Source organism: Anopheles merus, chromosome 3L (assembly GCF_017562075.2).
Source record: "Anopheles merus strain MAF chromosome 3L, AmerM5.1, whole genome shotgun sequence".
Classification (NCBI taxonomy): Eukaryota; Metazoa; Arthropoda; class Insecta; order Diptera; family Culicidae; genus Anopheles; species Anopheles merus.
In genome coordinates this window covers 7309294-7337286 of record NC_054085.1, presented here as the reverse complement: position 1 = coordinate 7337286, position 27993 = coordinate 7309294, and the positions used below count along the sequence as shown (strand labels likewise).

The 27993-nt window shown below is 46.1% G+C and overlaps 4 protein-coding genes across 9 annotated transcripts in view; 1 reads left to right on the top strand and 3 right to left on the bottom strand.

Moving 5' to 3' along the window:
* LOC121599251 (reversion-inducing cysteine-rich protein with Kazal motifs) overlaps positions 1-6084 on the top strand; it is a 49832-nt gene extending 43748 nt beyond the window's left edge. For all 6 annotated transcript variants that reach the window (XM_041926930.1, XM_041926924.1, XM_041926925.1 and 3 more), the window contains exons 5-7: positions 18-434; positions 2717-3826; positions 4983-6084. In XM_041926930.1, coding sequence (XP_041782864.1) covers positions 18-434; positions 2717-3826; positions 4983-5782 — 2327 coding nt within the window. In that variant the 3' untranslated portion in view covers positions 5783-6084. The remainder of the gene's footprint in view (positions 1-17; positions 435-2716; positions 3827-4982) is intronic.
* Positions 6085-7918: 1834 nt separating this feature from the next.
* Positions 7919-10463, bottom strand: LOC121599519 (digestive cysteine proteinase 1). Its single transcript, XM_041927390.1, has 4 exons — positions 10308-10463; positions 9524-9844; positions 9135-9392; positions 7919-9054 (listed from the first exon to the last, which is right to left on the bottom strand). Exons 1-4 carry the CDS (start codon positions 10348-10350, stop codon positions 8033-8035), a joined length of 1644 nt encoding a protein of 547 aa, XP_041783324.1. The 5' UTR covers positions 10351-10463; the 3' UTR covers positions 7919-8032.
* A 766-nt stretch (positions 10464-11229) lies between these two features.
* Positions 11230-12683, bottom strand: LOC121599520 (39S ribosomal protein L39, mitochondrial). Its single transcript, XM_041927391.1, has 5 exons — positions 12528-12683; positions 12264-12446; positions 11951-12193; positions 11436-11881; positions 11230-11347 (listed from the first exon to the last, which is right to left on the bottom strand). Exons 1-5 carry the CDS (start codon positions 12586-12588, stop codon positions 11288-11290), a joined length of 993 nt encoding a protein of 330 aa, XP_041783325.1. The 5' UTR covers positions 12589-12683; the 3' UTR covers positions 11230-11287.
* A 1842-nt stretch (positions 12684-14525) lies between these two features.
* Positions 14526-20816, bottom strand: LOC121599457 (sister chromatid cohesion protein PDS5 homolog B). Its single transcript, XM_041927279.1, has 7 exons — positions 19651-20816; positions 17260-19573; positions 16400-16536; positions 16248-16324; positions 15911-16173; positions 15481-15834; positions 14526-15409 (listed from the first exon to the last, which is right to left on the bottom strand). Exons 1-7 carry the CDS (start codon positions 20118-20120, stop codon positions 15266-15268), a joined length of 3759 nt encoding a protein of 1252 aa, XP_041783213.1. The 5' UTR covers positions 20121-20816; the 3' UTR covers positions 14526-15265.
* Between the last annotated feature and the right edge of the window lie 7177 nt (positions 20817-27993).

Genomic DNA, 27993 nt, shown 5'->3' with positions numbered 1-27993 from the left:
ACTCCCTGTCACACCAGATGTGCCGTGCTGTGATGCATCGCCGGAACCAAAGTGTCGCCGGGTCTGCCACGAGACACTCACTGCCGGCGGTTCCGACACCGACCCGTACACGGTGGAGGAAATGATCGATCTGCTGCAGCACCGGGGCGGATGTGGTGCACTGATGCCAACGCTGCCGCTGTGGAAATGCTTCCTGGAGGCCGACAAGCAACGGTCCGCCGGTCAGCAGGCCAACTCGAACGAGGTGTCACGTATCAACCAGATCGGTATGGATTCGGCCAAGCAGCACTGCTGTCTGAAGGCCGAATCGGTCCGATGTCGGCGCCTCTGCTCCACGACGTACGCGAACGAGTGGACGACGAATTTGGTTGACTTTGAGCAGGAATGTTTGGCGGCACCGGAAGAACACGCCCTTCGGCAGTGCATCGACGAAGGTAAGGTGTGCGAATGGTCACCCGATACGGTGCGGCCTCGTTGCGCCGCCGTACACTGACCCGCGGGGACGTTCCCCGGGATCCCAGGGCCCCCAGGGCCCATGTTTGTGCATGTGTGTGTGTCGTGATGCGTTAAGCTCATTCACTATTCGTTACACGATGCAGCGGCGCCATGCGGGAAAGAGTTGTTTGTTTCTTTGTGTAGTTGTGTATTTTTTGCGTGTCCCATTTACCTTTTTTTTTATTTTCTTGTTCATGTTTACATTCCTTTTTACTTTGTCTTGTCAATGGAAATAATATACACTAATGCATGAAAGCAAACCACATGAAAAGTTGTGTTTTATTTCTAGCCATATTAACTGCATGCTTACGTAAGCTATTTAGAAAATTGTGGGTTAAGATATGAATGGGCAATTATCTGTAAAAACTCCAAAGATGTTTAGTCATGGGAGTTCGATTTAGTCATGGGAGTATATTTAAACGATTCAATTATAAAGATTAACAGATTAACAGGGACCTTCAGATGTACATAGGGAACATAATAGAAGCCTGGAATTGATGCTCGGGTTACCATAATTCCGCAGAAAAAGTCTTCTTTCCTTTAGCAGCTAGGAATGACTCGGAATTCTATGACTAAATTGAATGGTGTAACGACTTATTGTGCTTATTGTGCAGTGGCGTATTTAGGGTGTTGGGTAAGCGTTACAAGGAGTGGAGCCCTCCGGTTGGTGTCGAGCGGGGGTGGGGGGGTGGTCTGTGCAGTTTATTGTTGCATTAGGTTTTGAGGCAACCACACTTCAATGGTTTGCTGGCGGGGCGGGGTTTGCTCAGGACCCCCCCCCCCCCATCTACTGGACCCCTATATTTTATGAATCCCTTCATCCGTGGAGTCCCTTACATTGACCCCTGAATTATGGGGCCCCTTACAGCTCTTGCTGAGACTACTGTATACACTGTGCTATATGCTGGAATTACCATATACCGGGCCCCTACATTGACGGGGGCCCCCGCGGCCGCTCAGTCCGCGAACCGTTAAATTTTTTTCATCTGGTCCTTCCACCTACTGAGGATCCTTTTCCTTGCCACTTTGCGATTGCTTTCAAATGTTCTTCCTCTTCCCATGTTCCTACGGTCGCAATCGGTGGGCCTTAATTTTCGTAAGAATCTCGGGTTTTGATACAGAATACAGAGATACAGAACAATCCCGCCTTCAATGACTGAGAAATCGAACCAAAACCCGATGCAACTCGGCATTAGAACCAATCGATCTTCCATAAACCCTCTACAGAAATTATTCTTTTGAATTCTATAACTAGACTGTGGGTTTGGACGATGCTACCGAGACAGTGACTGATGTTAATGAGTGATTTTTATTTTTATTCAAAGTTACGATTTTAGTACTGGACCGGTTTGATTCTCATCAAGACTCTTCTTCCTGTACCTAAGTCTGTGTCTATCCAGTTGTGTGCTACTAAGCAGCCTGTTCGGGATACATGTGGAACAATTCTTCTACCTTGTTTCTTCATCTGTTGATATTTGCAGTTTTGGTTAGGATAGGTTCTCTTTTGTCCTTGGAATCCGTCCGTATGGCTTTTATATCTTACTCACAGAGCTAATAATCGAGTGGTCTTGCACCTGATTCGTGGAGAGAAACAGTAACGAAATTTAGCAAATGGATCAAGTATGGGTAAGGGTCAAGGGTAGAAGAGTTCTTCCACTTTCGGAATTCAGGCCTCAAATTCAAGCCAACATGACCAACACGTCTTTAAACAGTATATTCCCCTAATGGTTGAAAAGTAAACGCATAAACAAAGAGTACTCATATATTGCATAGAATTCTTTCCCAGATAAATTATTAGCTAAAGAGATATTAGAATCATTGAAGCATATAGGAAGAGTTCCCATTTTTCTCCTAACCATGCATCCAAGAAGTCCTTCAACTGACTTTAAAATTATAATGATACTTTTACTAGTCAGTTCAGTCATTTCAGACCTTACCAATCGAAAATGTAGAAACAAAATTTACTCAATAAAATAAATAAAAAGGTCAAGCTACTAAATCATCTAACGAGAGATGATTTCTAAGAAACAAATGCCATCATTACAGAAGAAAAATTTTACAACTATTAAAAATATGTTTGATTAGGAACCAATAGAGTTTCGACACGGCTAAGCATGTCTTGCATGACTCTCCCCTCCCTCCCTTCAACCAATCAACCTTACACCATCCCCCCAAAAAATACCCACGTGTCCACATGTGTGCTTCGCTTCTCCCGTTGCAGTCGACGAACCGTGCGAGCTGGGCTGCGATGGGCTGTCGTTCTGCAGCAACTTCAACAACCGGCCAACAGAGCTGTTCCGCAGCTGCCGGCAGCAGTCGGACATGGCCGCCCGGAGCGACGTGCAGCAGTGGCGCCAGCAGGGCTTCCTTCCCTTCCCGGGCAACGTGCTGCTGCCGATGCGCAACGAGACCGAGTGTTCGTACGAGATCTGGAAGTCGATCGCCTGCACGCTGCAGATCAAACCGTGCACCAAGGGCTACCACACGAACCACATCTGCCGGCAGGACTGTTACGAGGTGCTGCGGAACTGCGTCGACTGGGAGCGAATACCGGGCGGCCATACGGTGTCGTCGCTCTGCCAGCAGCTCGCGCCCCAGAACAACTCGCTGCCCTGCATCTCGATGGGACGGTTCCAGCCGCACGGTTTTGGGGCGGCCGGAATGGACGCGGACCGGGAGCGCATCATAGCGGACGTAACGCTCGTGTCACCCTGCAAGGGTAATCCTTGTAATGCGACGCAGATCTGTGTTGCCAATCGCGATGGTACGTTCGGCTATCGCTGCGTTAACGGATGTCCACTGGGAGAGGCTTCGTCGTACCTTGTGCCCGTGGGAGCGTTCGTGCGTATTCCGGTGTCGGTCACGCAGAAGGGTTGCCTTAAAGTGTGCCGTTGTGGTGAGTCGGGCCGAATTGAAAAGTGTCAACCACTGCCGTGCATTAGCTACGATTCGTGTACGCTGGCCGGGAAGCGGTTCGCGCATCTGACGCACTTCTACGTCGAGTGTAACGTGTGCAGCTGTTTCGCGGAGGAGATCACTTGCACCAAGCGACAGTGCCATGTGCCCGGGCTGACGGTCGATCGGTCGTTCACCAGCTTGCCGTGCAACTGTCCGGCGCACTATTTGCCGGTGTGTGGACGCAACGGCAACACGTACCCGTCGGCCTGTGTGGCCAAGTGTGCCGGCATACAGGAGGGTGACATCGAGTTTGGACCGTGCCGGGCACGAAACCCGTGCGATCAGATCGACTGTGGACCGCTATCCATGTGTCTGCCCGACTGGAATGTGTGCCTGTCTGGGATGCATAAACCCTGTCCGCAGTATCGATGTGGTAAGTGGGGAATTTATAGAAAATATAATTTTAGTAATACTTACTACACAACAAGCTTAAATTTGGTTCCTGATCCATCTGATGTATGAATATGTTAAGTCAAATTAAACTCTTTTAATACTCTTAAATATAAATATTTTCCTATTTTTAGAGGATTATTTGCCTAAAATTATCGACGAATGACAAAAAAAGATATTAGGCATCATCCATTAATTACGTAACGCATTTTATTATACAGTCTTTTCCCGAGTTAAGCGAAAAATGCGTTCCGGAGACATTCGCGTAACTCGGATTTTCGCGTGTGTCGAATATCACGTTTTACAGCCAAAATATGCTTGATTAATAATGTTTTTAGATTGTATATAGTTCATTTATGTAATTTATTACTTATTTAATGCAATTCGCGTAGAAAATTAGGTTGTTTCTGTTTTTTCAGAAATTTATTTTTTTGGGAAATTTGTAATTTATTTTTCATTTGACAATTGATGCTGCAAATTGTACCAATTTGACGTCAAAACTATCAAAAATAAAAATTCGCGAACTCAAATCCGCGTAACTCGAGTGTCATGGAACTCTGGGAAAGACTGCAATATTAACCCATAGCCTTTCGAATTCAGTCCGGTATTAAAGAAACTGAGATTGAACTTAAAGCAGCGTAGTGTTGCTGGAATAGGGATTCGGAGGATTCGAAGACTCTATCAACAGTAGTATTGCTTACCGATCGTTTCTCATTTGACGGATCAGAGTTTCATTCGGAGATTTGTGAATTCGATTGAGAATCGGATTGCCGGTTTGAGCCGGCTTCAAATAAACTTCGAACGAAACTTGTGTGAGAAGAAATTGGAGAATGATTTCCTATTTGTGAACCAATTGCGTTTTAGGCGCAATTCGGTAACACTGTTTGTACAGACATACAAACACAAAACAGTTTTAGCATTACGTAATTAATGGATGACGCATTAAGAGGATTACAATGGATAGAATCATTTGGTTTCCCTTCATGTTGTGCATAATAACACAATGTTGTGAATTGCTTTAATAGAAATATTATTGAAAATCTCAAAATGTTATTTTCACTCTCACTCAACTTAAAAACACCTTAAAACAGAATCGATAGTACAAGTAACCGTCTGCTCATCTCAATCTTTTCTTCCAGTCAATCTTACCTCCACGAACTGCTCCACCATCACCGACATCCGTGACACGAGCCTGGGCTACCATGCAAATCTCTGCAGCATGGCATTCGAACGGGCCTCGTACGCATACCAGGAGAAGTACCGCAAGGTCTGCGAAACCTCGCGCCGCCGTAGTCAGGTGTGCGGCGTAAACGGTGTCACCTATCGGAGCGAATGTGAGGCGTGGAGCGATTACTCCACCGTCGACTACAACGGACCGTGCCAGGAGGTGGGCCTGATCAGCCCCACGCTCGATGCCCGCTGCTCGTCGATCAAGTGTCCGCGGCGAAAGCTGACGAACTGTAATCCGGTGCTGCCACCCGGTGCCTGCTGTCCGGTGTGCGGCACCGCCCTGCGCATCGTGTACTCGCGCAAACAGATCGATCGTGGCCTCTACGCACTGAAGGGTCAGTCGACGGAGTATCTTACGCTCAAGTCAATCTTACGCTCCCTGGAAGCGCTCCTGCAGACGGTCGAATGTCGGCTGAGCGGTCAGCTAACGTTCGAGAACGATCTGTATGTGGTGCTGGAAACGTTGAGCCGAAATCCGTCCCGCCTGCAGACAGAGATCTGTGCGAGGGAAGCGGAACGGCTCGTAACACTGGTGCGCACGCAGAGCCATCGCATCACGAGCGAGCTGAACCTGAGCGCACTAACGGTGGCGACACTGGTGACCGAACCGAGCGGTGCCAGTCGTTTGTACAGTAGGGTAATAGCAGGTTTAGTTGTAACGATAGTAAGCTATCTGGTCGGTGCCACGTCATGGCAGTCGCGACTGTGAGTTTAGTGAATTCGCACGTGCCAAACTAGAGTGTAGGGATGGGAGGGAAATCAGGGATGGAACGCACCAAAAGCGTTTGGTTCCATCACTGAAAAAGCCACCAAACTGTGATGCTAGTTCGTAGGTAGCGTAGAAGTACGGGAGCTAGACGGGGGACGTTAGCATTATGACCGGTTGATTCGTTCGTCGTTCGCCAAAGCAAGAAACAACAAGCAGCAATCATTGTCTAGTCTAAGCTTAGCAGAATTCATCAATCGTTTGTAAGGAACGATGCCGTAACGCCATATAATTTAACGATACTTTCCTAATGCTGGGTTTACAATCATTTTGTGATATATCCGAAGATTCGTGGAAATGTTTGATTTTTTTCTGATAATAGCATCAAAAGTAAGTACACTTTTAATGTGGTAAGTATACATCTACTTAAATCTATGCAACAAACAATTGCGCTGCATTTACGCAAATACAATCTTGCGTAAAACAGGGGTTGGCAAACTTCTTAAGATAATGGGCAAGAATGAAGCAATTAAAAGCCTGCGGGTCAGATATTTGAATGATGCCTTCTTATTCTGATAGACTATTTTGCATTTGAAAAATGATTAAATTTGAGAAATTTATCAAACTTCAAGCTCAAAGGAACTATTACAAAAAGTTCTGTTTTTTTTCAATGATTTATTTTCAAATAAAATTTAAATTATGCTCATAGCAGTTGAAGTGGTTTGGTGCGTTTTGTATAACTACACTGTGTTTCATAATGATATACTCACCTAGTTTTTGCCCATTTTTGATCGGAAGTATAAAAACCAGGAGCCTCACCAAGTACTTGAGTATCGGAACATTTTTAAACAAAAAATTTCTGTAGAATGCACAAACAAATATTTTCAATAGATTTATCAAAAATCTCGCAGGCCTTTAAAATGTTAAGCCAATGTTGCAATTGACCTAACCATTGGATCGGTAAAGTTTCAATTAACGCTTATTCCACAATACAAGTTGATTTTTAAAGCACATATTGCCAATTTCTGTTGAATTTTAGTAAATAATATTAATAATCTTATAATAATTTGGTCGGTCTGTTGATACAATCGTCAACTCGTACAACTTAACAACATGCCCGTTATGGGTTCAAACCTCGAATGGACCGTGCTTCCATACGTAGGACTGACAATCCTGCTATCAATAAGTCACTAAAAGCCAATCTCAATAGTGGTACAGGCCGACCTTGCCATACATACATTTGAAATATTTTTTTTAATATCTAGAATATTTCATACCTTGCGTGAATTTTTATTTCCAAAATATTGTTCAAATGCAAACACGTGATTTTTTCTATACTCGAGGATTATCGAAAATCGTCAAAAATAGTTGATGTTATGATTATGAAATGACTTGTATCAGAAATCAAAATAAAGAAAACTTAAAAACTTAAATAAAAAAGAATGAAAAAACTGGTTTCAGTTGTAACTTCTTTCAAATATGTTCATATTTCACCAAATCAGACAACGAACGTTCAGAATTTACGCCAATAGATATCCTAAAAATAATTATATCTCCAAATACATTTTTCATGGTTTTCCATTATTTTCCCACGTACAACAAAAAATTACTCTTTATACTCAGCAGTACCAGCCAACTAATTTGTTCCGAGGAACTTTCTTCGCGATCACGAGCGATCAACGTCTTTTAACAAATGGGTTGACCAGCACGGGTAATAATTTCATACTCTGCCATTCGTTTTAATTCTGCTCTTAAAGTAAACATCTGCCAGTATTTTTAAACTGTTATATTAAACGCATTCTAATGATTTGAAAAAACTTAAATTTATGTAGTGGCCTCTGTAATGAAGACCCCTTTTGTTGAGATTCAAATCTGAATGAGTGCAATATAAATGCTCTCTGCACAAATGCTCGGCAAACTTTTGTCACAGGGCCGAGGATGGTCACTGTTGAAAAGCCCTGGCGTCCAACGTTGCCTATTCTTGTTTCCAACGCGAAAAGCACGCAAACAGCAATGCAAACAAAGCAACCATCGCCCCAACCCCAATTGGCTGCGCTTCATATGAGAAAGGCAAACAAATGCTGCAAAGGTGCCGGTTGAGAGATGACAAACAAGAGGTCGTTCACTTTTACGATGAAGCATGTTATGAGAAACATTTTTTTTATTGAGAAATTCATGAAATTCATACTTAAACGAAATAAACCCCCCATTTCTACCAAACAAAAAACACCGGACGACGCTCCGGAGCCGCACTCACATCAGCACGTAGGTGGCGTCAGTCGTCAGACCACAGTTGTTGTCCTTTACCGCCATCAGTGCGTACCCATCGTTGCCCCAGTAGTTGGACCACGAGTTCTTGATCAGCCAGTAGTCTTCGCCGTTCAGCTGCCCGTACCCGACCGCCAGCACCGCGTGGTCCAGCTCGTCCAGCTTGTTCTTGCACTCCGGCTCGTAGTACACGCCGTTCGAGTAGAAGCTGAACGATTTGTGTCCGGCATCGATCGCGATCGACAGTGGGCCGTGCTTGAACAGGGCCAGCTTGAATGCGTCCGGATCGCCCGACGTCACGTTCACCCAGCCGGTGATCGGTGCGTACAGCGTCATGTTCTGCACGTGACAGTACCCATCCTGTCCGAGGTAGCCACCGTACTCGTCCTCCATCGGAACACCACCGACCTCCATCATCCACTGGTACGCGCGGAAGTCTTCTCCACCGTCGCACCCATTGTTACCGTAGCCCCAGGAGCAATCGATGAGGGCCTGCTGCGAGAAGCGCACCAGCTTCTGCGTCTTGCGGAAGTACGCGCCCTCGATGTGTCCGATCGTACCGAACGACCAACAGGAACCGCACACGGACTGATCCTTAACGGGCGTTACCGCACCGCTGATGCGCCAGTCCCAGCTGTCGGGCAGATCGGCCATATGTTTGGGCGTGTCGTACGGGAACGGTTGGCCTCCGTTGTAGGTGCCGGACGAGCGGAAGCCACGAAGCGCCTTCAGCTCCTCCTCGGTCCGATCGGCCAGATGGTTGACGGCCACGGTGAACCCACGGTTGGCACGGTTGTGCGAGTGGATGAAGCGCAAGTTCTGCCGGAACACGTTCAGGCGACGCTCGTGTTCGAGCGGGCTGGCGTACGATTTCCCATGCTTGTTCTTGAACCGACCGAACTCGTTGTGCAGATGCTCCTCCGAGCGCGGATGCACGAACTCCTGCATCGGGTTGAAGGTGGCGTAGTGTCCATTGCCCGGGCCGGGGAAGCCAACGCATGGGTCGCCTGTTCAAGGGATCGAAGAGTGGTTCAAGGAAGTTTAGTATGTTTACAAATAAAAAATAAATAAATAAAGCTACACTTACTCAGCTTCACCTCGAACACGTCCTCCGGAATGTCCTGATGATCGTACGACTCGTAGTCGAGGTAGTAATGGTCGTAGTGCGAACCGAGCAGCGTATTGTAGCCCTTCATCTCGTACCGGACCGGTATGGGCATGCGGGCGGCCGGATACTTGGGCGATTTCACGTACCGCACCCAGAGCGTGTAAACATTGCGCTTCTGCCCGATGACCTCGGTCAGCCCGAACTTATCGCACTGATAACCGCCACATTGCTCCGTGCCTGGGGAGAAAGAGAGCCGCAGAATGGTGCGTCGCATTAGTGATACGGTTTGCCACTTGTTTACGAACGCGATCGATCCATCCGCTGGTCCCGACCGGTTGAGTCACCGCCGATCGAAGGGGCGAGCTTACCGAGCAGCTGGAAGTCGCGCACGTACGGCAGGATGCCCTGCACGTCGATCTTGTACGAAGCTGACCCATTAACCTGCAGGCAGGTCTCTTTGTTCATCTGGTTTTGCGTCGTGACCGGGGCCAGCTTCAGGCTGACGCCGTAGTCGCCCTGCTTGGTGAGCTGGTACGTCTTCACCATGCCGCCATAGTAGTCGACCCGGGAGCGTCCGTTCGTCTTATCGTACCAGGCGTAGAATGGTTCGTTAATTTCCGCGTACGGTATCGTCAGCATGCCGCTGACCGAGTACACGTCGGGCCATTTCGGGGGTTTGGTGGCAAAAGCTAAGCGATGGGAGAAGGAGAAGTTAAATATTAAGCGAGACGTGTTTGGCAAGCGATGCCGAAGAATGAGCGGGAAGCGGAACATAAAAAGCATGCACCATTTTGTGCCCCTTGGATGACCCCCTTGGTTTCCATTGCTAAGACGCCATTTACAAAAGCAATTCTAAGTGGCGTAATTTTTTGAAAGTATTTGTAGGTAGATTGAGAGGCTTTCTGCTTTAATATTTCTGAATGTTCTTTTAAAATTTATGATTGTTTCAATTTCTGGACAATTCGGTTTAATTAAACCTCAATTATCTTGTTTTTGCTCACACCCTTGCCACTTCCAAGACGCACACGATGCTCTCTAACAGGGTCATCTAAGCAAGTCGTGCGTATGCGTTGCTTCGAAAGAGAGGACTAGAGAACCCAAGGCAAGGAAACCGTAGCTTTACGCAATTTTTAATAACTCCCTCGTACTTACCGCCTGCCAGCAGGCAACTTAAAACTACCAGCACGAATTTCATCACAAGAAAACACACAGTTACAACACAACACACACACAGAAATAATCCTATTTAAAATCTGCTCCACTCAGCGCATGGACGTCCTTTTCCGTTGACGGTCCGCGAGCAATTGTGGTTCGTCGGCAACGGTGTGGTCGTCTTTTACTGCGCCACCGCGTCTCATCATAGCAGGCCGTGGTCGGACGAACAAACACATCAACGCAGGACCCGGCATCGTTCGTGTTGTGTGTGTGCACTTGTACGCTTCTTCGGGTCGCTTACCCGGGTACTGTGAGGTGCCCGGTGTGAGGGGAACAGATTGATTAAACGGCCATTATCGCCGTCAGACAGCGGCAGCACCAGCATCCCCAGTACAACGAGGATCTTGATTGTAGTGGTGCCCTTTTTGAAAGCGTTAGAACTGCTCACTTCCATCACGTTTTTTTGCTCTTGTTCTTCCGTAGACAGGGACAGCGTCCCGATAACAAAAGCAGGCCCTGGAAACGCAGGGTTCGTTTGCCGCCTGCTGTGCCTGGTGCCTGCTTGCCCTTTCTTTTCTTCTAATCCCTTTCGTGGTGAGTTCTTTCTTTACTTCTTTACTTTGCGTAACCTTTTTTACCATTCACTTCACTTTTCTGTTTACGCTTTGCTTTATGCGCATCAGCTCTTGCGCTCACGTGTCTTACAATGCTGTCCTGCGGATTAAATTGAGGCGCTTTTGTCCGACTGCACGGAACGTAATCGTGCGCATAACACTACTAGGGGGCTATGATAAAACTTATTATATTGTTGGAGAGGGTTATTTTGTCAATGTGAAATATTTTTAAAATATTTTACCAAAAAATATTCAAACTAATCTAAATAAAAAAAAGTTAAAAATGTTAAAATTACAGCCAAAAATCGTATTGAATATGTTTTGTTTTTATTATTTACTGATCCTTCTAATTTGTTACTCGCTTTATGCTACTTGTTCTGCAACCGTATCCTCAAAAGGTTCATTTGGTAACTTGGCCGAGTTCTAAACACATTGAAGGAAAAAATTAAAAAATATTTAGACAAAAAAGTTTTATTTGAAGCCCAATAACCTCCTTCCAAGATACACTTACCAGCTTCCGCGAACGATTCTCCAGTATGTTGTACGCAAAGTGACCGATGCGCAAAACGGCCGGCAGCGCAACGCCCTGCATCCGGTAAAAGTGCTTCCCCCTTTCGCTGCCCTCCTTGATCGGGTGCGACGCCGAGATCGTACACCGGCCGAGCAGTCCGGTCGAGCCCATCATCGGTCCCTTGCTGATGTCGACATGCTCGCCCACCCGGTACACCGTAACCTGGCCATTGTTCTGAGCCGCCACGCTCGGGATCTGTTCCCGCTTGAACGGATTGTCGTGGAACATTTCTAGCGCCAGCTCACTGCTCACATCCAGCCGCTCGATCGGCAGATCTTGCTGCGACAGTTTGATCATTTCGATCGATAGCGCACGCAGCTCGGGAACGGTCGGATTCCAGTGCTCTTCCGCCAGTACGATATCGTGCACGAAGCTGCCAGATTTAACTGCAAATAAGGAAACGAAGTAGACTTAGACACGCTCAAAGAAGTCGTTTCGCTCCCTGCTGCTCTTACTGTTCGGTTTCGGGAAGCTGTGTAGGAACAGGCCCGCTTCCGGCTTGAAGCTCGCCTGCAGTACGGCCCCGAGCAGAAAGGAACAGGAGCGCCAGAACGCTTTGTTCGCGATGTGTGGTTCGGGCGAGGTGAAGTTCAGCAGCTGCAGCGTGCACGAATCGCGCAATGGTCGACGCATATCCCACGGTGTTTTGTTGTCCAGCAATGCCAACGCCGACTGCCGGCAGTACTTTTCACCGATGTCTGCACAGAAAAGGAAATCCAATAGATGCTATTACCATGCGCATTGTAGCTTCTTGAAGAAAGTACTTACGCCTCGCACAATCGTACGGTGTGGAGAGTTCCCGGTTCATCACCAGCGTCGTGTCGTGCGGTAGGCCAAGATATCGTACCTCAATCTTTTCGATACGGCCAACATTTTCCCACTGTCTGCGCTGTTCGTCGGTGAACAGTTCGCTCGCCTTGGCAGTGCTTTTCGAAGCGACGGAATAGTGCTCTGAATCAAAGGAAGGTACCAACGCGGTCATGAAAGCTCATTTTAAAATAAATCATTTTAAAGACAAATTTTGCCACTTACTCTTTATCACATGGTGTAACTGCAATGCTGGATATCTGATTCTACGTACATTGAGAGACATTTTAAGCGGTTTTGTGAAGAATACGGTCGCAAAAATGTGTTTCTGTTTATTTGCCCCGGCACTCGCTTATGTCACATTTGTTTTGGGGCGCAAGGGAAATGTCAAAACCGGCAACGGTAGAGCTCTGAGCCGCGTCGGGAGGTTCTGCTGTTATACAGATGCTGTAGTACAGTTTCAAAAAAGAAGACGTATAACATCTACCGAATAAACGGACGCTAATGAGCTATTTAAAAAAAGAGGAAATTAAAGTTTAAATTGAAATTTGGATCATTCAACATTTATTTAAATGTATGTCTCTCTCTCGCTCTTGTTGGCCTGCTCACGATAGAGGACATCGATGTGATATGGACCAGTCAGCAACAATTCTCCAGGATGCTCGGTCCCTGGCTGCATCCTCCCATCCATGTAGACATCCGATCTCCGTCAGGTCACGCTTCACCTGGTCCAGCCATCAAGTTCGCTGGCTCCCCTGCGCCTTATGCCGAACTGGGGATCGCTGTCGAACACCTTCTTGGTGGGGCATGAGTCCGTCATCCTCATGACATGCCCCAGCCATCGTATCCTGCCAGCTTTTGCCACCGTCAGGATGCTCGGTTCGCCGTACAGCTCAGCAAGCTCGTGGTTCATCCTTCTCCTCCACGCTTCATGCTCGAACACACTGCAAAAGATGGTTCGGAGGATGCGTCGCTCAGCGTTTGCATCCTCCGCCCGAATGGTCCAGGACTCTTGTCCGCAAAGGACCACCGGGCGATTCAATGTTCAATATATCTCACATTTCGTGCGAGCTCGAAGTCTTCTGGATCTCAGCAGTCGGTGAAGCCCATAGTATGCACGATTCCCCTGCACAATGCTTCTCCGGATTTCGCTGCTGATGTCGTTGTCCGAAGTAACGACCGTCCCGAGATAGCAAAACTCCTTTACTACCTCGAGATTGTCGCCGTCGGGTGTACGCCTCACACACCTTCGCTGTTGTCCTGCCGATGATGTCAATATCCGCGATTTATCTCCGCGATTTGAATGACACCTTCGAGGGGGTTGTTGAAGAGCAGACAGGAGAGTCCATCACCTTGCCTCAAACCCCTGTGAGATTCGAACGATTCCGACGTCATGTTCGATATTCTCACCTTGCACTGCACCCCGTTCATGTTAGCTTCTGACAGCCGGAGGGAAATGGTACCGCTGCATGATGTTACATAGCTCCTTCCGGTCTATGGTGTCGTAAGCCGCCTTGAAGTCGATGAAAAGGTGGTGCTTAGGAATCTGACGCTCTCGGCACTTCTGGAGGATCTGCCTCTCACAAACCCAGCTTGGTAGCTGCCGACAAAAGCTGTAGCAAGGAGCGCAAGTCTGGGAACAGAACAGGATCTGGGACAGGATCTTGTAGGCGGCATTAAGGGAATTAAGCAGTCCAGCCTGTCGCCCTTTTTGTAGACTGGGTGAATGACACCCAGTTTCCACTCCTCCGGTAGTTTCTTCTACTCCCAGACTTTCAAGATCAGCTGATGCATTTCAACGGTAAACCTCTCCAGCCCCATCTTGAAGAGCTCGACCGCCAGTCCATTGCTGCCGGCAGATTTATTGTTCTTAAGCTGCTTGTTGGCGCTGGCAATCTCATCGGCGGGGGCACCTCGTCGTCTGCGCCGATGCTGTCGCTGTTGTCACTGCTGTGCTGCTGCTGTGGTGTTTGCCTTGTTCTACCACTTGCACCAGCCTCTCCTGCCTCTGCTCGATTCAGATGTCCTTCTTAGTAGCACTTCCACCTTTCTATTACCTCCCGCTCGTTCGTCAGAAGATTTCCTTCCGCATCCCGGCTCATCGCGGTTTTAGGAGCTCCGTATCTCCTTCAATCTCCTGTAAAATAAGCAGATGAAATATGAAATGTATGTAAACTGTTTTAACAAAGAAAATAGTAAAAAGAAATGCCCCAAATGCGTCACTTTACCGTACTTATTTTTTTATATATATTTTTGTCACTTTTGTAGTCAGCATCATTATAGCTACAGGTGTTGTATTTCATAGTCTCGCAATTCATAAACGTTTAAGCTTTATGCTTAGCCCCCTCTCTGGTATTCAAAAAAAGCTTTCGTTTCTTTTTTACCTTTTTCGCAGTGTCCTTTCTGCTTAACAAGGTTCTTGCAGTACGTATTGAGAAGTATCGTGTGGCACTCTCTCTCTTAACAAAAGTAAAAGGCCCATGTTGAGTATATGCAGCGAGAGAAGGTGGTAGTGGTCTGATAGTTAATGCCCTCTACTAATGTTTTGCGGAATCACCACCAGATTCATTGCTCCTTTTAATTGAGCCAACACACGCATGCATGCAGCCTTCCGAGGAGTTGTTTTTTTTTTATTATCAAAGAAGGTGTTTAGCAAATATAATCAACCGTTTACAGTCGCCTCGGTGTCCAGTGGGTGTGTGTGTGTATAGTTACTTATGTTCCAAAATTGGATCTATGAGCATGTCTTTCGCTAACCTAACAAAAACATCCTTCGCGCGCCGTCCTTATGGGCGTTTGTATCCCCCACTCGTCGCTTCACCCGTCTAGTCTTTGTGTGTGTCACTGTACATAAATAACTTATAGCATACATCAATCTCGCAGTTTTATAAAATAACCACGCGGCACGCACGCCGAAAGGGCCTCCTATTGGATGGGATGGTGGCGTTGGGGGCCGTCATTGCTTATAGATTGGCACCATCGGCTGCTTTGTAGGTTCGCTTGGAGGGTGGTGGTCCGGTATCTTCTCCGTCGTCCTGCCCATTGTTATGTTCGTCATCGTCGTGAACTGCTTGGCGAGCGAATTTCGTTTTGAGTTTGTTCCGTTCCTAAAATACAAAAATACAAAACATTAATAAACTTCTCTAAAAAAAAAATAATTAACTCTCCCAATCCTTACCATCGCTGACGAACTAGACGTGACCGGCAGTGTAAGCGATGAGGAGGAGGACGCGCAGGCTGTCGCGCTGGATGACGAGGACGAAGCGGATGCGGAAGTGGTCGCGCTTTGGGGTTTGGGTTTGGCCGCAGGCGCCAGTGTCTTTGAGCCGGACGGGACCGCACTGCGACCGCTCCGATCCGTTAGGTTGTACATGTCGTCGGGAATGTAGTAGCGCGTGTTTTGGAAGTCATCCGGCTGGGCCTGAAAGTACATCGATGGTATGCGTGCCTCGGCCGGTGCTTCCCTCATATCGTAGAACGTTAGACGGGTGAGTATGAGCCCCATCGCGACATCACAAATGGCCCACAGTTTCTGCAAAGTGTAACGAAACATAAGAACATTGTTGCCGCAACTTTACACGCATCTACGATGAGCGTTGAAGACTTACGTGATTCGTTTCCTCGTCCTCGGGCTTGAGGGCGTCCTTGTGGTGTTTAATACGTTCGATCAAATTTTTGTAAAAGCTAAAGCAGAAGAACTCCTTGTTCATGACGAGTGGTTCCAGCACGAGCCACAGACACCGTTCTATCTGTCGAAGCTGGGCCGGATCGTTTGGGCGCGTAAAATGAGGATCGTGCGTCAGAACGGTCACGGCGAACACGAGCATATAGTCCGGTAGAATGTGCGGCAGCTGGCTCATGCCACGCTCGACTGGAGGATGAGACCGAGGGGAAACCGATTAGTTGCGAACGATGAAAGGGACGCAATCCCTTTACGACGCTTACCTGTGGTGAAGTTTTTCACGTACTCTCGTCGTCTGTTGACGTCTGTTTCTATGTTGGATCTGATTTGAGCGAACAACCTGCAAAGTGTAAAAAATATAACAAAAATGTTAAATCAAATCTTTGAACTTCTGTTTAGCTTTCTCCGCACTTACGTTTGATCTGTTTCTCTTCCGCCGAGCGCATAGTAGCCCATGAAATCAAGCGGAAGGCACTTGTGCGGAATGCCCTTGCTCAGGCCTTTGTGTAGCTTCTTCACGAACGTATCGCGCACCTCCGGCACTGGATCGGTCTGAGAATAAAACACAAACAAGTCAAAATTCGAAGCCCTCCGAACTAGTCATGGGAAAAGTGAAGTTTATGTCGGAATCGATTCCGGCTAGCTCCGAAATTTTCTGGAATCGATTCCGGAGAGTAGGTCCGGATTCGGATTTCAGAATCGGAAGCGGCTTCGGAATTGGTTCCGGAATTAAAATCAGATCCGGAATCAGAATTAGGTCCGAAATCAGAATCGGCATCGAAAAAGAGTCAGTTTTGGCATCTCCATAATAATATTCGTTTGGGTCCAATGATGTTACGTGTAGTTAGCCGCAAAGAATTAAAATTTACTTGTAAACAATCTATTCTCATGGAGATTCCCGGACTGATTTCGCTTTTGAAACTTCTTATTTCAATTCAAGAACTGATTCTCATTCCGAAGCTTATTAAATTTCTGGAGTCAATTCTGATTCCGTTACTAGGGTAAAATACTATTCCCAGGTCAATTCCGATTCCGGAGCAGATTCTGATTCCGAAGCCGATTCCGATCGCGGAATCGATTCCAAACCTAGCTCCGGCTTTGGAATCGACTTTGAAATCGGCTCCGGAATCGACTTCGGAATCGGCTCTGGAATCAACTCCAGAATCGGAATCAATTCCAGCATCGAAATCGACTCCGGAATTCCGCACAAGGAATCGGAAAAGTCCGATTCCGAGCTCGCACCACTACTCCAAACCATTCATTTCCGTTCCGTACCATCAACTGCGACAGGTTGTAGAACTGCTCTGCAATGAACTGATCGCCCACGCCCTTCTGCTCGCAGATCTTCAGCATCGCCTTGCCGGCACTGAGGCGCAGCCACGACTTTTCCGCCGCCGACAGTGCCCCGCCCTGTTCGAGCAGGTCGCCCTTCTTGCTGATGAACGCGTTCAGCATGCGGAACGTCTTCTGCGCCGACAGCACGTCCTTCTTCAGCCCGAGCAACCAGCGGGCCATCGTCTTCAGCCCCTCCACCTTGCAGCGCGTCTCCTCCGGCAGGTCCTGCTCGTCGCACCAGTCCTTCGCCGGCACGTTCGACCGCCCGTCCGACGTTTCCTTCACCAGCAGCTCCTTCACGATCTTGCGCGAGATAATGTTCTTGATCTGCACGTGAAACTTGTCCGGCAGATTGTACGCGATGTGCCCGAGCGTCACGATAGCCGTGCGGTAGTGTTCGCTCTGCGGGTGCAACGTTTGCTTCATGCCCTCTACAATGTCCGGGAAGATGTCGATCGCGCTGAGGTCCGATCCGGGCGCACCCGTCGCTAGCGGATCTACGGCACCACTGTTGCCCGTCTGCGTGTTAACGAACATACAGCGGATCGCGTGCTTCGCCTGCTTCGGTGTGCCCGCGATCGCAAACTCTTTGCAGAGCGGGGCCAACTCCTTCAGGATGGCCGGGTGCGACTCGATCAGTGACTTGTAGCGGCCAAGGTACGTGAACGCCTTCAGCACGTACGGCGCCACGTACGGCTCGCCGAACGACAGCAGCCCGATCATGTGGCGCAGTATCTCGTCGTGCTGGAAGTGGGCCGAAAACACGTACGCCAGCACCGTCAGCAGCTTGAGGCCCCGCTCGCCGGCCGAATCCGTTGGCAGGCTCACCTCCTCGATCACCTCCTTGCCGCCGTTCATGCACTCCTGGATCAGCTCGATCAGCACGCCAATCGACTGCTTGTCCACCATCACCGAGGCGATCCGCTCGAGCAGCATCTTGACCGTGTTGTAGTACGTGTTGGTCATGATCGGCTGGCCGAGCTTCTTCAGCACGATCGCCATCGTGTCGGCACACTCCTTGCACGACACGTCCCGCTTCAGGATCGTCTCCATCTCGACGATCAGCTTCGGGTCCTTGCGCATCTGGGCGGAAAACTTGAGCAGCAGCTCCTGCGCCTTCACCGGATCCGGCAGCTGCTTCGCGATGTTCGTACACTTGACGTTCATCTCCTTCAGCACGGTCGGCGTGAGATCCTTCAGCCGGTGCAGCTTGATCCAGTCGGCGACGCTGCGCCGCACCTTCAGCTGGTTCTTCTGCAGCTCGATGAACGCTTTCGTCGCGTTGTCATCGATCGTGCCGAGCAGCTGGTACAGCTTCTTCATGCGCTCCTCAGCCGGCAGCTGGTACGGCACCAGGCAGGTGATGAGCAGCCGCTCGACCAGCAGCCGATCCTCCACGCCCGTCATGTAGTAGCCGTGCAGTATCTTGTCCTTGATCCAGTTGACGGCCTTCTTCGTGGCCGCCGGCACGTTCGTGTCGCTGAGGTACTTCTTGTAGATCATCGCCAGCCCGTTCATCGCCTCCTTGCGGATCTTGTACTTCTTGTCGAGCGTGCGCTCCTTCACGAACTCGAGCAGGTCCTCCGACTCTGACACGATCTGCAGGTCCCGCTTGGCCGTCTCCACGATCGCCATCACCACCTCGTACCGCACCGTTTCGTCCGAATCGTGTTGCCGGATGCGCAGCGTATCGATAATGTCCTTCCGCAGGCTCGGATGGTTGATCAGGAAGTGCATCGTGCTCTGGACGCACTTGATGCGGATCGGCACGGCGATGTCGTAAAAGCGGCCAAGGAACTGCTTCCACAGCGGCCCGTACTGGCGGGCGAGCGTTGAGCCGGGCTCGGAAAACATGCGCGCCAGCGTGGACACCGCTTTCAGCCGTTCGGCTTCGTGCGTCGATTTCAACTTGCACTCGAGCTGCGGCAGCACGGACAGCAGGATGCTCGGCGTGATCACGTTCAGCTCGTAGATGACGTCGTAGATTTTCGGCACAATCTGGTACTGCTTTTCGTTCTTGTCCAGTATGAGGATCTGGTTGAAAAAGGCTTGCGTGTACGCCTCGAGCCAGTTGGACGTTTTGATGATGAGTTCCTTCGCCAGCTCGTACGCGTTTCGCTTCTGCGTTCGCAGCGGCTCGACGATGTTGATGTAGATCAGATCGAGCAGATCGTAAGACACCGAATCGGACTCGGTGATGAGCGGTGCGAGAACGTCCAGCATGAAGGATTTCACTTTCGGGCTGTGTTCGTCACTGAAAGGGAAGGGAAGAAATCGTTAGAACGCACACTTAATCATGGGGAATCAAATGTTGACAACACGATACATTACTTGACAATTTTAAACATTAAACTAAACAGCGTACAAAACACCTCCTGGCAGTCCTCCAGCTCGAAGCACATGTTGAACGATTTCACGTACGCGAGGTTCTCGAGCAGATAGAAGTAGCGCTTGAACGCCGGATCCTTCGGATCGCGCAGCCCGTTCAGCTGCCGGATCAGAAACATAAAGATGCCCTTGATCTGGTCCTGATCCTTGTACGGTGCTTCCGGTGCGTACACGCGCAGCACGTCCGCTATGCAGCAGGCAATCAGCAGCTGCACGTCCCGGGACGGATGCTGCAGAAAGAAATCGTCCGCCAGATGGACGGCCAGCGGAATGTACTGCGTGTACATGCCGTCCTCGTCCTGGCCCATCGCCTGCAGTGTGTGGGTGAGCGTCTTCAGCCGGCGAATCAGCTCGTCCTGCCCGAGATCTTCGTTAATCGGCCGGCATCCCGCCGGGTACGTGATATCGCCCATCGTTCTCCCCGCCGCCGCTCACCGCACCGCGTTCCTGGGACGTTCTGTGCCGGATGTAGTGAAGCCCACTGCACACGGAGGCCAGATGTTGTCAAACTCGCTCTTCTGCCTATTTTTTGCTCTCTTTCGCTGCACAGCCCCACCAGTCAAATGCGAGCTTTCTACGGGGTCTTTCCGTCCAAAAAGCGCGAAATTGTACACTCAAAAACTTTTCCGGGTACGGAACTACATTCGATTATTTATTGCACCGTAGGCCATCATCTTCCAAGCGCCACCGAACGAACAGTACACCAAACGAATGTTTTGTTCCACCACCACCACCACAAGCGCGTTCTATCGCACTCGAGCCGCTTTTCAAGGAATAGCAACACACACGGCAGCAGCAGCAGAAGCAGTCTTTCGGCAGAAAATTGACGCGCTTCTTGCGTCCTTCGCTTCGGTTTGTTATGTTAACCGCGTACACGCTCGTCCGTAGCGTAAGACTCTCAATTTTCACTTGCACACCTAGCGCGCACTTGCAGCTTGTCAGATTGGGTAAGAAAATAGTGCTTATTTTGCTGTTTTTGGTTAAAAACTTGTTAAGAAATAAGAATAAAATTCTGCCCCGCTTGCGTTGGGAGAAAAACCTTTCAGAATAATCAGACGTTTGAACCAGACGATTGCTTTCCTTGCATTCGCTCGTTTCCCTCTCTTTCACTCGCCAAGCGTCTGATGACTGACGAATCGTTCAGGTTGGTTCGTTCGGTGCAGGCTTTTAGAATTTGATGACATAAGTGACAGTAGTAGACCATAACATGCATTTCGATTTGGATGTTATTTTTGTTAATTTAAAATAAACAATCACTGGAATTAGGGTAAGAGAGGTATTTTTTTTTGTTTATTTGAGAAAGATAGAATAAGTCTTTATTTGTAGGAAATTGCTGATTTCATCCGGGACTATTCCAAGACGATTACGTAAAGGTTGTTTCGAAATTTCCTCATTGTGGGAGTCATTACCCAAGTGCCACAAATTCACTAAACGACCACTAAATGAATTCTAAACGGCTCAAGCACTGAACCTAAACGGAATATAAAAATACTTCGTTTAGCAGACTCATGCATACTAAAAATAGCAAAAACAAACCTGATGGCGCCATTTGTTGCTGGGATAGCCACACAGTGGAGCTTTCTTCGCTTTGAGAGCTTTCTCCTACTGTCTGTATTATTGTATGTTTTAGCATAGAAGTTAAGCATCGCTAGAATTAAAACAGCGTTGGAATTGTTTAAATACTAAACTCCAATGTAAATGCTCAATGCTCACCAGCACTGAAGCTAGTAAGATTTTAGTAATGCTCGTTGGTGTTGATACCCACATATTATCTACCCATTCATACAGATTTTTGCTCGGAAAGTTTGCCTGTAATGGTAAATAGGCCATGAATAAATGAAGTTAGGCAAAAAACACATTGTAAGAAAAGGACAGCTATATAATGTTAAAGTGATAAAACGTCATCTATTCAGCAAACCAGTGAAGTTTTCTCTGGATATTTTGTTTTTCAGTCATTTATGTGTCTGTCGTATCTGTGGCGCTTGGGTAGTATGCTTTTGAAGCTTTATTTGATACGCATGTTGGTTTTAAATTCTAATTATGGTGCTTATGTAATTTCGCATTTTATAAGTTTTATTTACTGTAAATAAGTTTGTTTGTTTTATATAAACATAATTCTAGCTCTTTACTTTGAGTTGATTTGTTTTCTAGAACAAGAAGAGTCTTAATGAATCAATGATTTTGTTAAATGTATCCGTTTTTTAAATAAGCCGTTCTCAGTTTTTGAAACTAGGTGCTATCCTGCACCAAACCTGGAATGGGTCCTGAACTGTTCTCCACACAGCGATTACGTTAACCTGGGAATCAATTTTAAGGCCCAGTATATGCCTAGCCTAGGTCCTGGAACTGGTCCTGAACCTAGTCATAGTTTATGGATATAGTCTTTCATTTTTTATTGCATTATTTTAAATTAAATTTGTGGCTAAATCTAAGCTACTTCTGGATATATTCTCAAATTGTTTTAATCTGAAGTAAAGAGCTAAATAATTAAGTATAGAACCTTTAAATTTAAGTGTTTATATTCAATGCTTAACTATAGGAACAACCCTTTATATGTTTGGAAACGACATGTTTTAGTGTGCGTGATTTTTTATTACGTCTGTTAAAATTATTTTAAAAAAAAATATGGTGATGTAATAGTAAAGCTCGAGTGGTAAGATCGAGTAAAAATAAATGTGATTTTGTTTTGATATATCTTATTAAATATTATTCATAATATGGCTTAGCATATACCAAAAGAAAGGAAATTAAATTGCCCAACTATTTAAACTAAAAAATCAAAATTTTACGATCATTTTCTTTCGAGCTATTACACGGGCTTAACTAAACAAAATTCGTACCATTACAAAAATGATTTATTTCTCTTTTTCGACCATAAACATGTGTAAACACTTAAAAATAACACTAAAATAATTTATTGATGTCTCTTTAGGAATCAAGTTTCCACGGACATCAATTAGCACCCCAAGGACATCTACCGCTTTAAGTTGCCAAATAGATAAAGTTGTCATTTTTTCCTCCATACAGTCATATTCGTTTCCACAATTATAGAATTAGACCCATTTAGGAGACACTCACAAGACACATCCTCCACCCGGGAGTCCTCATCGCATCGCACAGTTTGCATCAAAACTGCCACTACAATCACTTGAAGTTGCCCTTCCGGCGCAGCACAGCCGAACTGCAGTCACGAGTTTTGGTCGGTTTCAGGCTCACACCGGCCCTAATGTCGGCCAGCAGCCGATCGTTGACTTCTTCCGCCGGAATGCTCTCGGCGGACGGTTTCTTCCAGACGGTTCCCTTCGATGTTCTGCCCGGTCTACCCGTCCCTGCCAGGAGTGGTGGTGGTGGTGGCGGGGCCAATCCGGAAGCTGGTGGAGGTGGTGGAACCGACGCTACTTGCTCAGAAGAAGATGCCATTGCGAATGTGTAGTTTCGAGCTGGAATGCACACGGCGACTCTTTTCCAGCAAAGACGAAGATCAACTCTGGACGTGATGTCTCTGCAGGCAGTGTTGTAGCGTGCAAAGCTTGTTTCCGATAGCCAAAAATCGAAAAATATTCTGCTGAATCACACACTCGGAAGCAAGGGTAGTCGGTTTATCTTATCAACAGCCACAGGTATTAGCGTGCCAATATGATTCACGCACTGGAAATGGGCATGCTGTTCCAAACCCCAAAAAAGTGCAACCTTTTTTCACCCTACTATCGGACAATTCCCCTTTTCCGAACCGTATGACTCGCAACGATCGATGCAACGGATGAAACTGTTCGAAGGTGAAGAACAGAAGCGAGCTATCCCATATTGTTTGCCGAAATTTACGGATCACACGCATACTCTCCAGCAGATAGTGAGTACACTTGCGCAGAGTACTTACACATTTACCACTGCGCCGGAGCGGGCGCATCCCTTGCGCATACCCCTCCGTTGCGGGTGGATTGATTGCTCGCACCGAAGTAATTACGCGGGGCCAATACCGCAACACATGGCACAGCTCGAAATCGTTGGTACGAATGGTAGGTAAATCAAGAAAAATCCAACCATCCCACCCCACCTGTACTTGTGGGGAAGGTCACTTATGGTTCCTCCCGCTGGTTCGTTTAATGTTGCTCTTTGTTGTTTTGGGCAGATTTGTTTTGTTATTTCCGTCCTCCGTTCCGACCCCTTTCTCAGTAAAGCTCCATCCCCAAGGCGAATGAAGATACAAATCAGCAAAAAAAAAAAAAACAAAGTCCTGGAATGAAAGTAGTTGATGTGGTGTGGTGGTGGTTAGGCATATCTCTTTCTCTCTCTCTCAAACATCGTGATTCATCAAGCCCAGTCAAGAAACCTCGAAATGCATGTTATTTGGTCCGGATCAATATATTTTTGACCACTCCATGGGGTGTGTTGTTTCATCACGTTCACCAAGATAAAAGCCGTCGGCATCGAACTGGTCAGCACGCGACAAGAAACCCAATCAGTGTCCCTCGTTTCGTTCGCGTGAGTCATTTGCGGAACGACGGTCATTATAACTGGACAGAGGGGAGTTTTATTTTAAAATTCATAGTGCTAAACGACCGTTTGGTGCTTAATGAGCAGTTTAGCAGATATGCCGTTCAGCTGTCATGATCAAATGTCCCCAAAACACGAATTATCATACAGAGTTGGAGTACCTCCAAGAACTCTATGCATTCCCAATCATATCACTCATATCAGTCGAGGACAATGAGTTTCTTTTTCATTTGTAGGCGGGCAAAAAATGCACTAAAACAGCCCTCTCCCTCGCTTGACGTCTCGATCGATCAAAGCGCTTAATCCTGCAGGTGGGGTGTTTAATCAGAACTGCAAACGATAAGCGCATTTGGGTGAATGCATTCTGTTAATGCCTCCCTGAGGGTTAAGGCCTTTGTCGGGCGGTCGTTTCGAGACGTGAAGGAAGTAAAGGAATAGGAAATAGATTGTGCGGCACTACCGTTGCGTGGGTTACCTTGATGCTTTACGCAATTGCAATTAAGAGATGCACGACGTTAGTCTATCAAGTGCTCAAGTGCTATGAAACGTAGGGTGCGGTGGGGCAAAAGTGCTCGTTTCACTCAATGAGATAAGTGTATTGGTATACAAGAAGTATTGGTAGCAGTAAAATTATGTTTAGTAGTTAAAGTAGTATTAACAGTAGTTAATAAAGAATATTTAGTCACTTTACATACCCAAAAAAAATTATTTTAATTTGAATATAATCATGAAAATCTATTAAACTCGTCTAAAATTGATTAGTTTAATTTAATTCATTTTATTTAATACATGTGCTATTTTCACAGTCTGCCTTTAAGATTTAACTGAGAATCCTAGTTTAACTTAAGTATAATTATAATGAAAGTAATTCAAGAACGTAACGAAGAACAAAACAATTATGTAAAAGAAAAAAAAGTGAGTAAAAAATCGACTAAACTTTAAAAACAAAAAGAAAATATAAAGAAGTCAATAGAAAAATAAGGAAGACGGACGAAATGTAACAGTACGAGAGCGAAAAGAACGTATGGAGGAGTTGAAATCAAAGAGATCATGATAGTAGTTAAACCATCTGAAATAGGACAGAAAAGGAACATTATGACAATACAATGTATTGATAATCATAAAGTAGAACGGCGACGGAGGCCGCGGGATGGTACATATACACAATAAGAGGCGAGCAAATCGGGAGCATCAATGGAGGAAGCAAGTAACCCGCCGATGAAACATGCTTGGCTTACATGACGTCGATGGCTTAGTGATGGCAAATTAAACAACTGGAATCGCGTTTCATAGGGAGGTAGTTGTGTAGAGCGAAAAATAGGTCGATATGCAATCCTGGTTAAATGTCTTGGAATATTTTCTAATCTAGTACATCCTTCAATACTAGAAGGACTTCAAATAATGTTACCATATTCCAAAATTTGATGAACAATATTGAACGAGCAGCAGAGAGTTCTTAAGCAGGAAAGATCTCTAAAATCAGATAAAAATCCGAGTTTTACATATTTTTTACATATTTTAAACGTCCTAGGAAATGACTTTCAAAATTCCATAAACTTTGCCATTGTCTACCTCAGATGTGGTAGCCTCTTTTTATAAAAAAAAAGTTTCGAAAGAAAAACTTTTACAACAACAAAATCTACCACAAACTAGGTACATTATATTGCATTATTTTAATCAGTATTTTGCATAATTTGAATAAATGAGAAGACAGGGGTGTTCTCAGTGACAACTTGCTAATCAAGATTTTATACTTAACTAGTTACATACTTACAAGGTTTTCCCTAGGTTTTTTGGTTGATTTTCGAAAAAAGCTTGCTTCCCATATTTTTTTGGGCACGCGCGATTTTTCGGGTGTTTACCAAAAGTTTTTGATTCTATTGTATTGATGTCCAATCGGACGATACCAATACGTGAAGCCAAACTAAATATCCTATAAACGCTGAATAAATTGTGAGATACCCCATAAAAAATAATGAGAACCAATCAGTAAATCGTGAGTAACCCTGTAATAAAAGTTATATGAATTTTGAATGGAATTGGTACGTCGGCGTTTGAGAGCGTGTACCTCGTCAGAAAATGAAGTGGATTTGTCTGTCAAATGGAGTCAACGGCAGATAAATTCCGGAATTATTCTTTTAATATTATTGGCTCATTACTCATAGATTACCGTTTTACGTTCACATTTTACCCAGACAACTAATTGTAACTCGAAACAATATAGTTTATTGTCATTAAGTTTTAAGTTAAGATCAATCATTCTTCTTGCATTATTTATGTTTCCTATTTAGAAGTTTTTTGAAACCCGTCTTTTGTTCAGTTACATTTTCATCACTGAGCTGTACTCGTAGCGTAGTACACGGGTTTATTTTAATTTGGTGGGAATTCAATAGTTGCACACTGTTTTACTTGAATTTTATTTAAACCTTTAATAATTGAGCCACAGTTCAGTCACGTTTGTATTACAAACCCGGTGTTAAAAAAACGTGTTGAAATCGATTGGCTTTAGGATAAATTTCTATGTTTGTTTGTATAGCATAGGCACAAGGAATTATCAGGCTCAAGCTCAAAAGTTGCCAGACAATCAAAGTTTAATTAATGAGTTCTGACCACAGATTTTGACAAATTTTTGAATAATTTTGCAGGCGAATAAAACGATTTTCGAAACGAAACGAAAAATATTTTCATAAAAATTCTATAATTAAAAACGAACGAAGTAAAAAGATAAATTTTACTTGCTCTTAATCGATCAATTGATGTTGGTACGCACTTTACCCCTCTTTACCATACAGCTAGAGCTGAGGCTCCAGCGTTACTGCACTTTCATTATCTTTCCAACGTTAAATGTAGCAAATATTCTTTATTTATATATTTACAAGAACATTTTCCTTTAACATGTCATATTTATAAGCACGTACCCGACGCATAACCGGTCTCAGCCTAAAAGAATCTTTACAAATATAGCTCCAGCCACCACTACCACGATGATGGATCCCTGCGATCACGATCACTTGAATGATTAATAGCCTTTGACTCATGTGCGACGCTTGCTGGAGGGGTTATATGTTTTTTTGTTTTTGTTTTTTTTTTGCCCCCCCCTATCCCTGTCTCGACGTTCCTGTTTAATATATTCATCACCGGCCCTGGGCACATGCACACTGCGGTCAGATTGCATGCAAAAAGCGGGTGGTGGTAGCCCATCCATATTGCACAAACACTATCGTAACGCTATCAATGTCACAGTCGGTTGGGGTAAATTGACGAATGAAGTCCTCGCTGACTGTGCAGCAAAATACAACATAAATTGAATTTAAATTGATAAGTTAATTGATAGATTTTATGGAATTCCATGTCGTGGGGTAGATCGATAATTCGTTCGATGATGGGAATGAGTGTTTACCATAGCATTTGGCCACAATTTGGAGTTCTTGCAGGTCTTGATTTTACAGAACACAGTATGCCGTCATATCTCAGAACTTGTTACCACGATTGTTTCGTTTTGATGGGAAGAATTTACCTAACCATCACTTAAAAACACAGCCCTCTTCCACTCTTTCGCACAGTTTCACGGTCAACTCACACACTCTCCCAACCCGATGGGGGGATTTTTTATGTTGACTTATGTTAAATTCAAAACAGATGATGAATCACCGACCTCCTCTTCGACGGAGCGGTTTCGAGTGAGGAGGAAATATGAGTCGACAGTGAACCCTTCCGGGGGTGCCACTGGATTGGCGGTGCTGCTGCTTGTTTGTCTGCCACATCAGAGAGAGAGAGAGAGGCAAGGGAGCA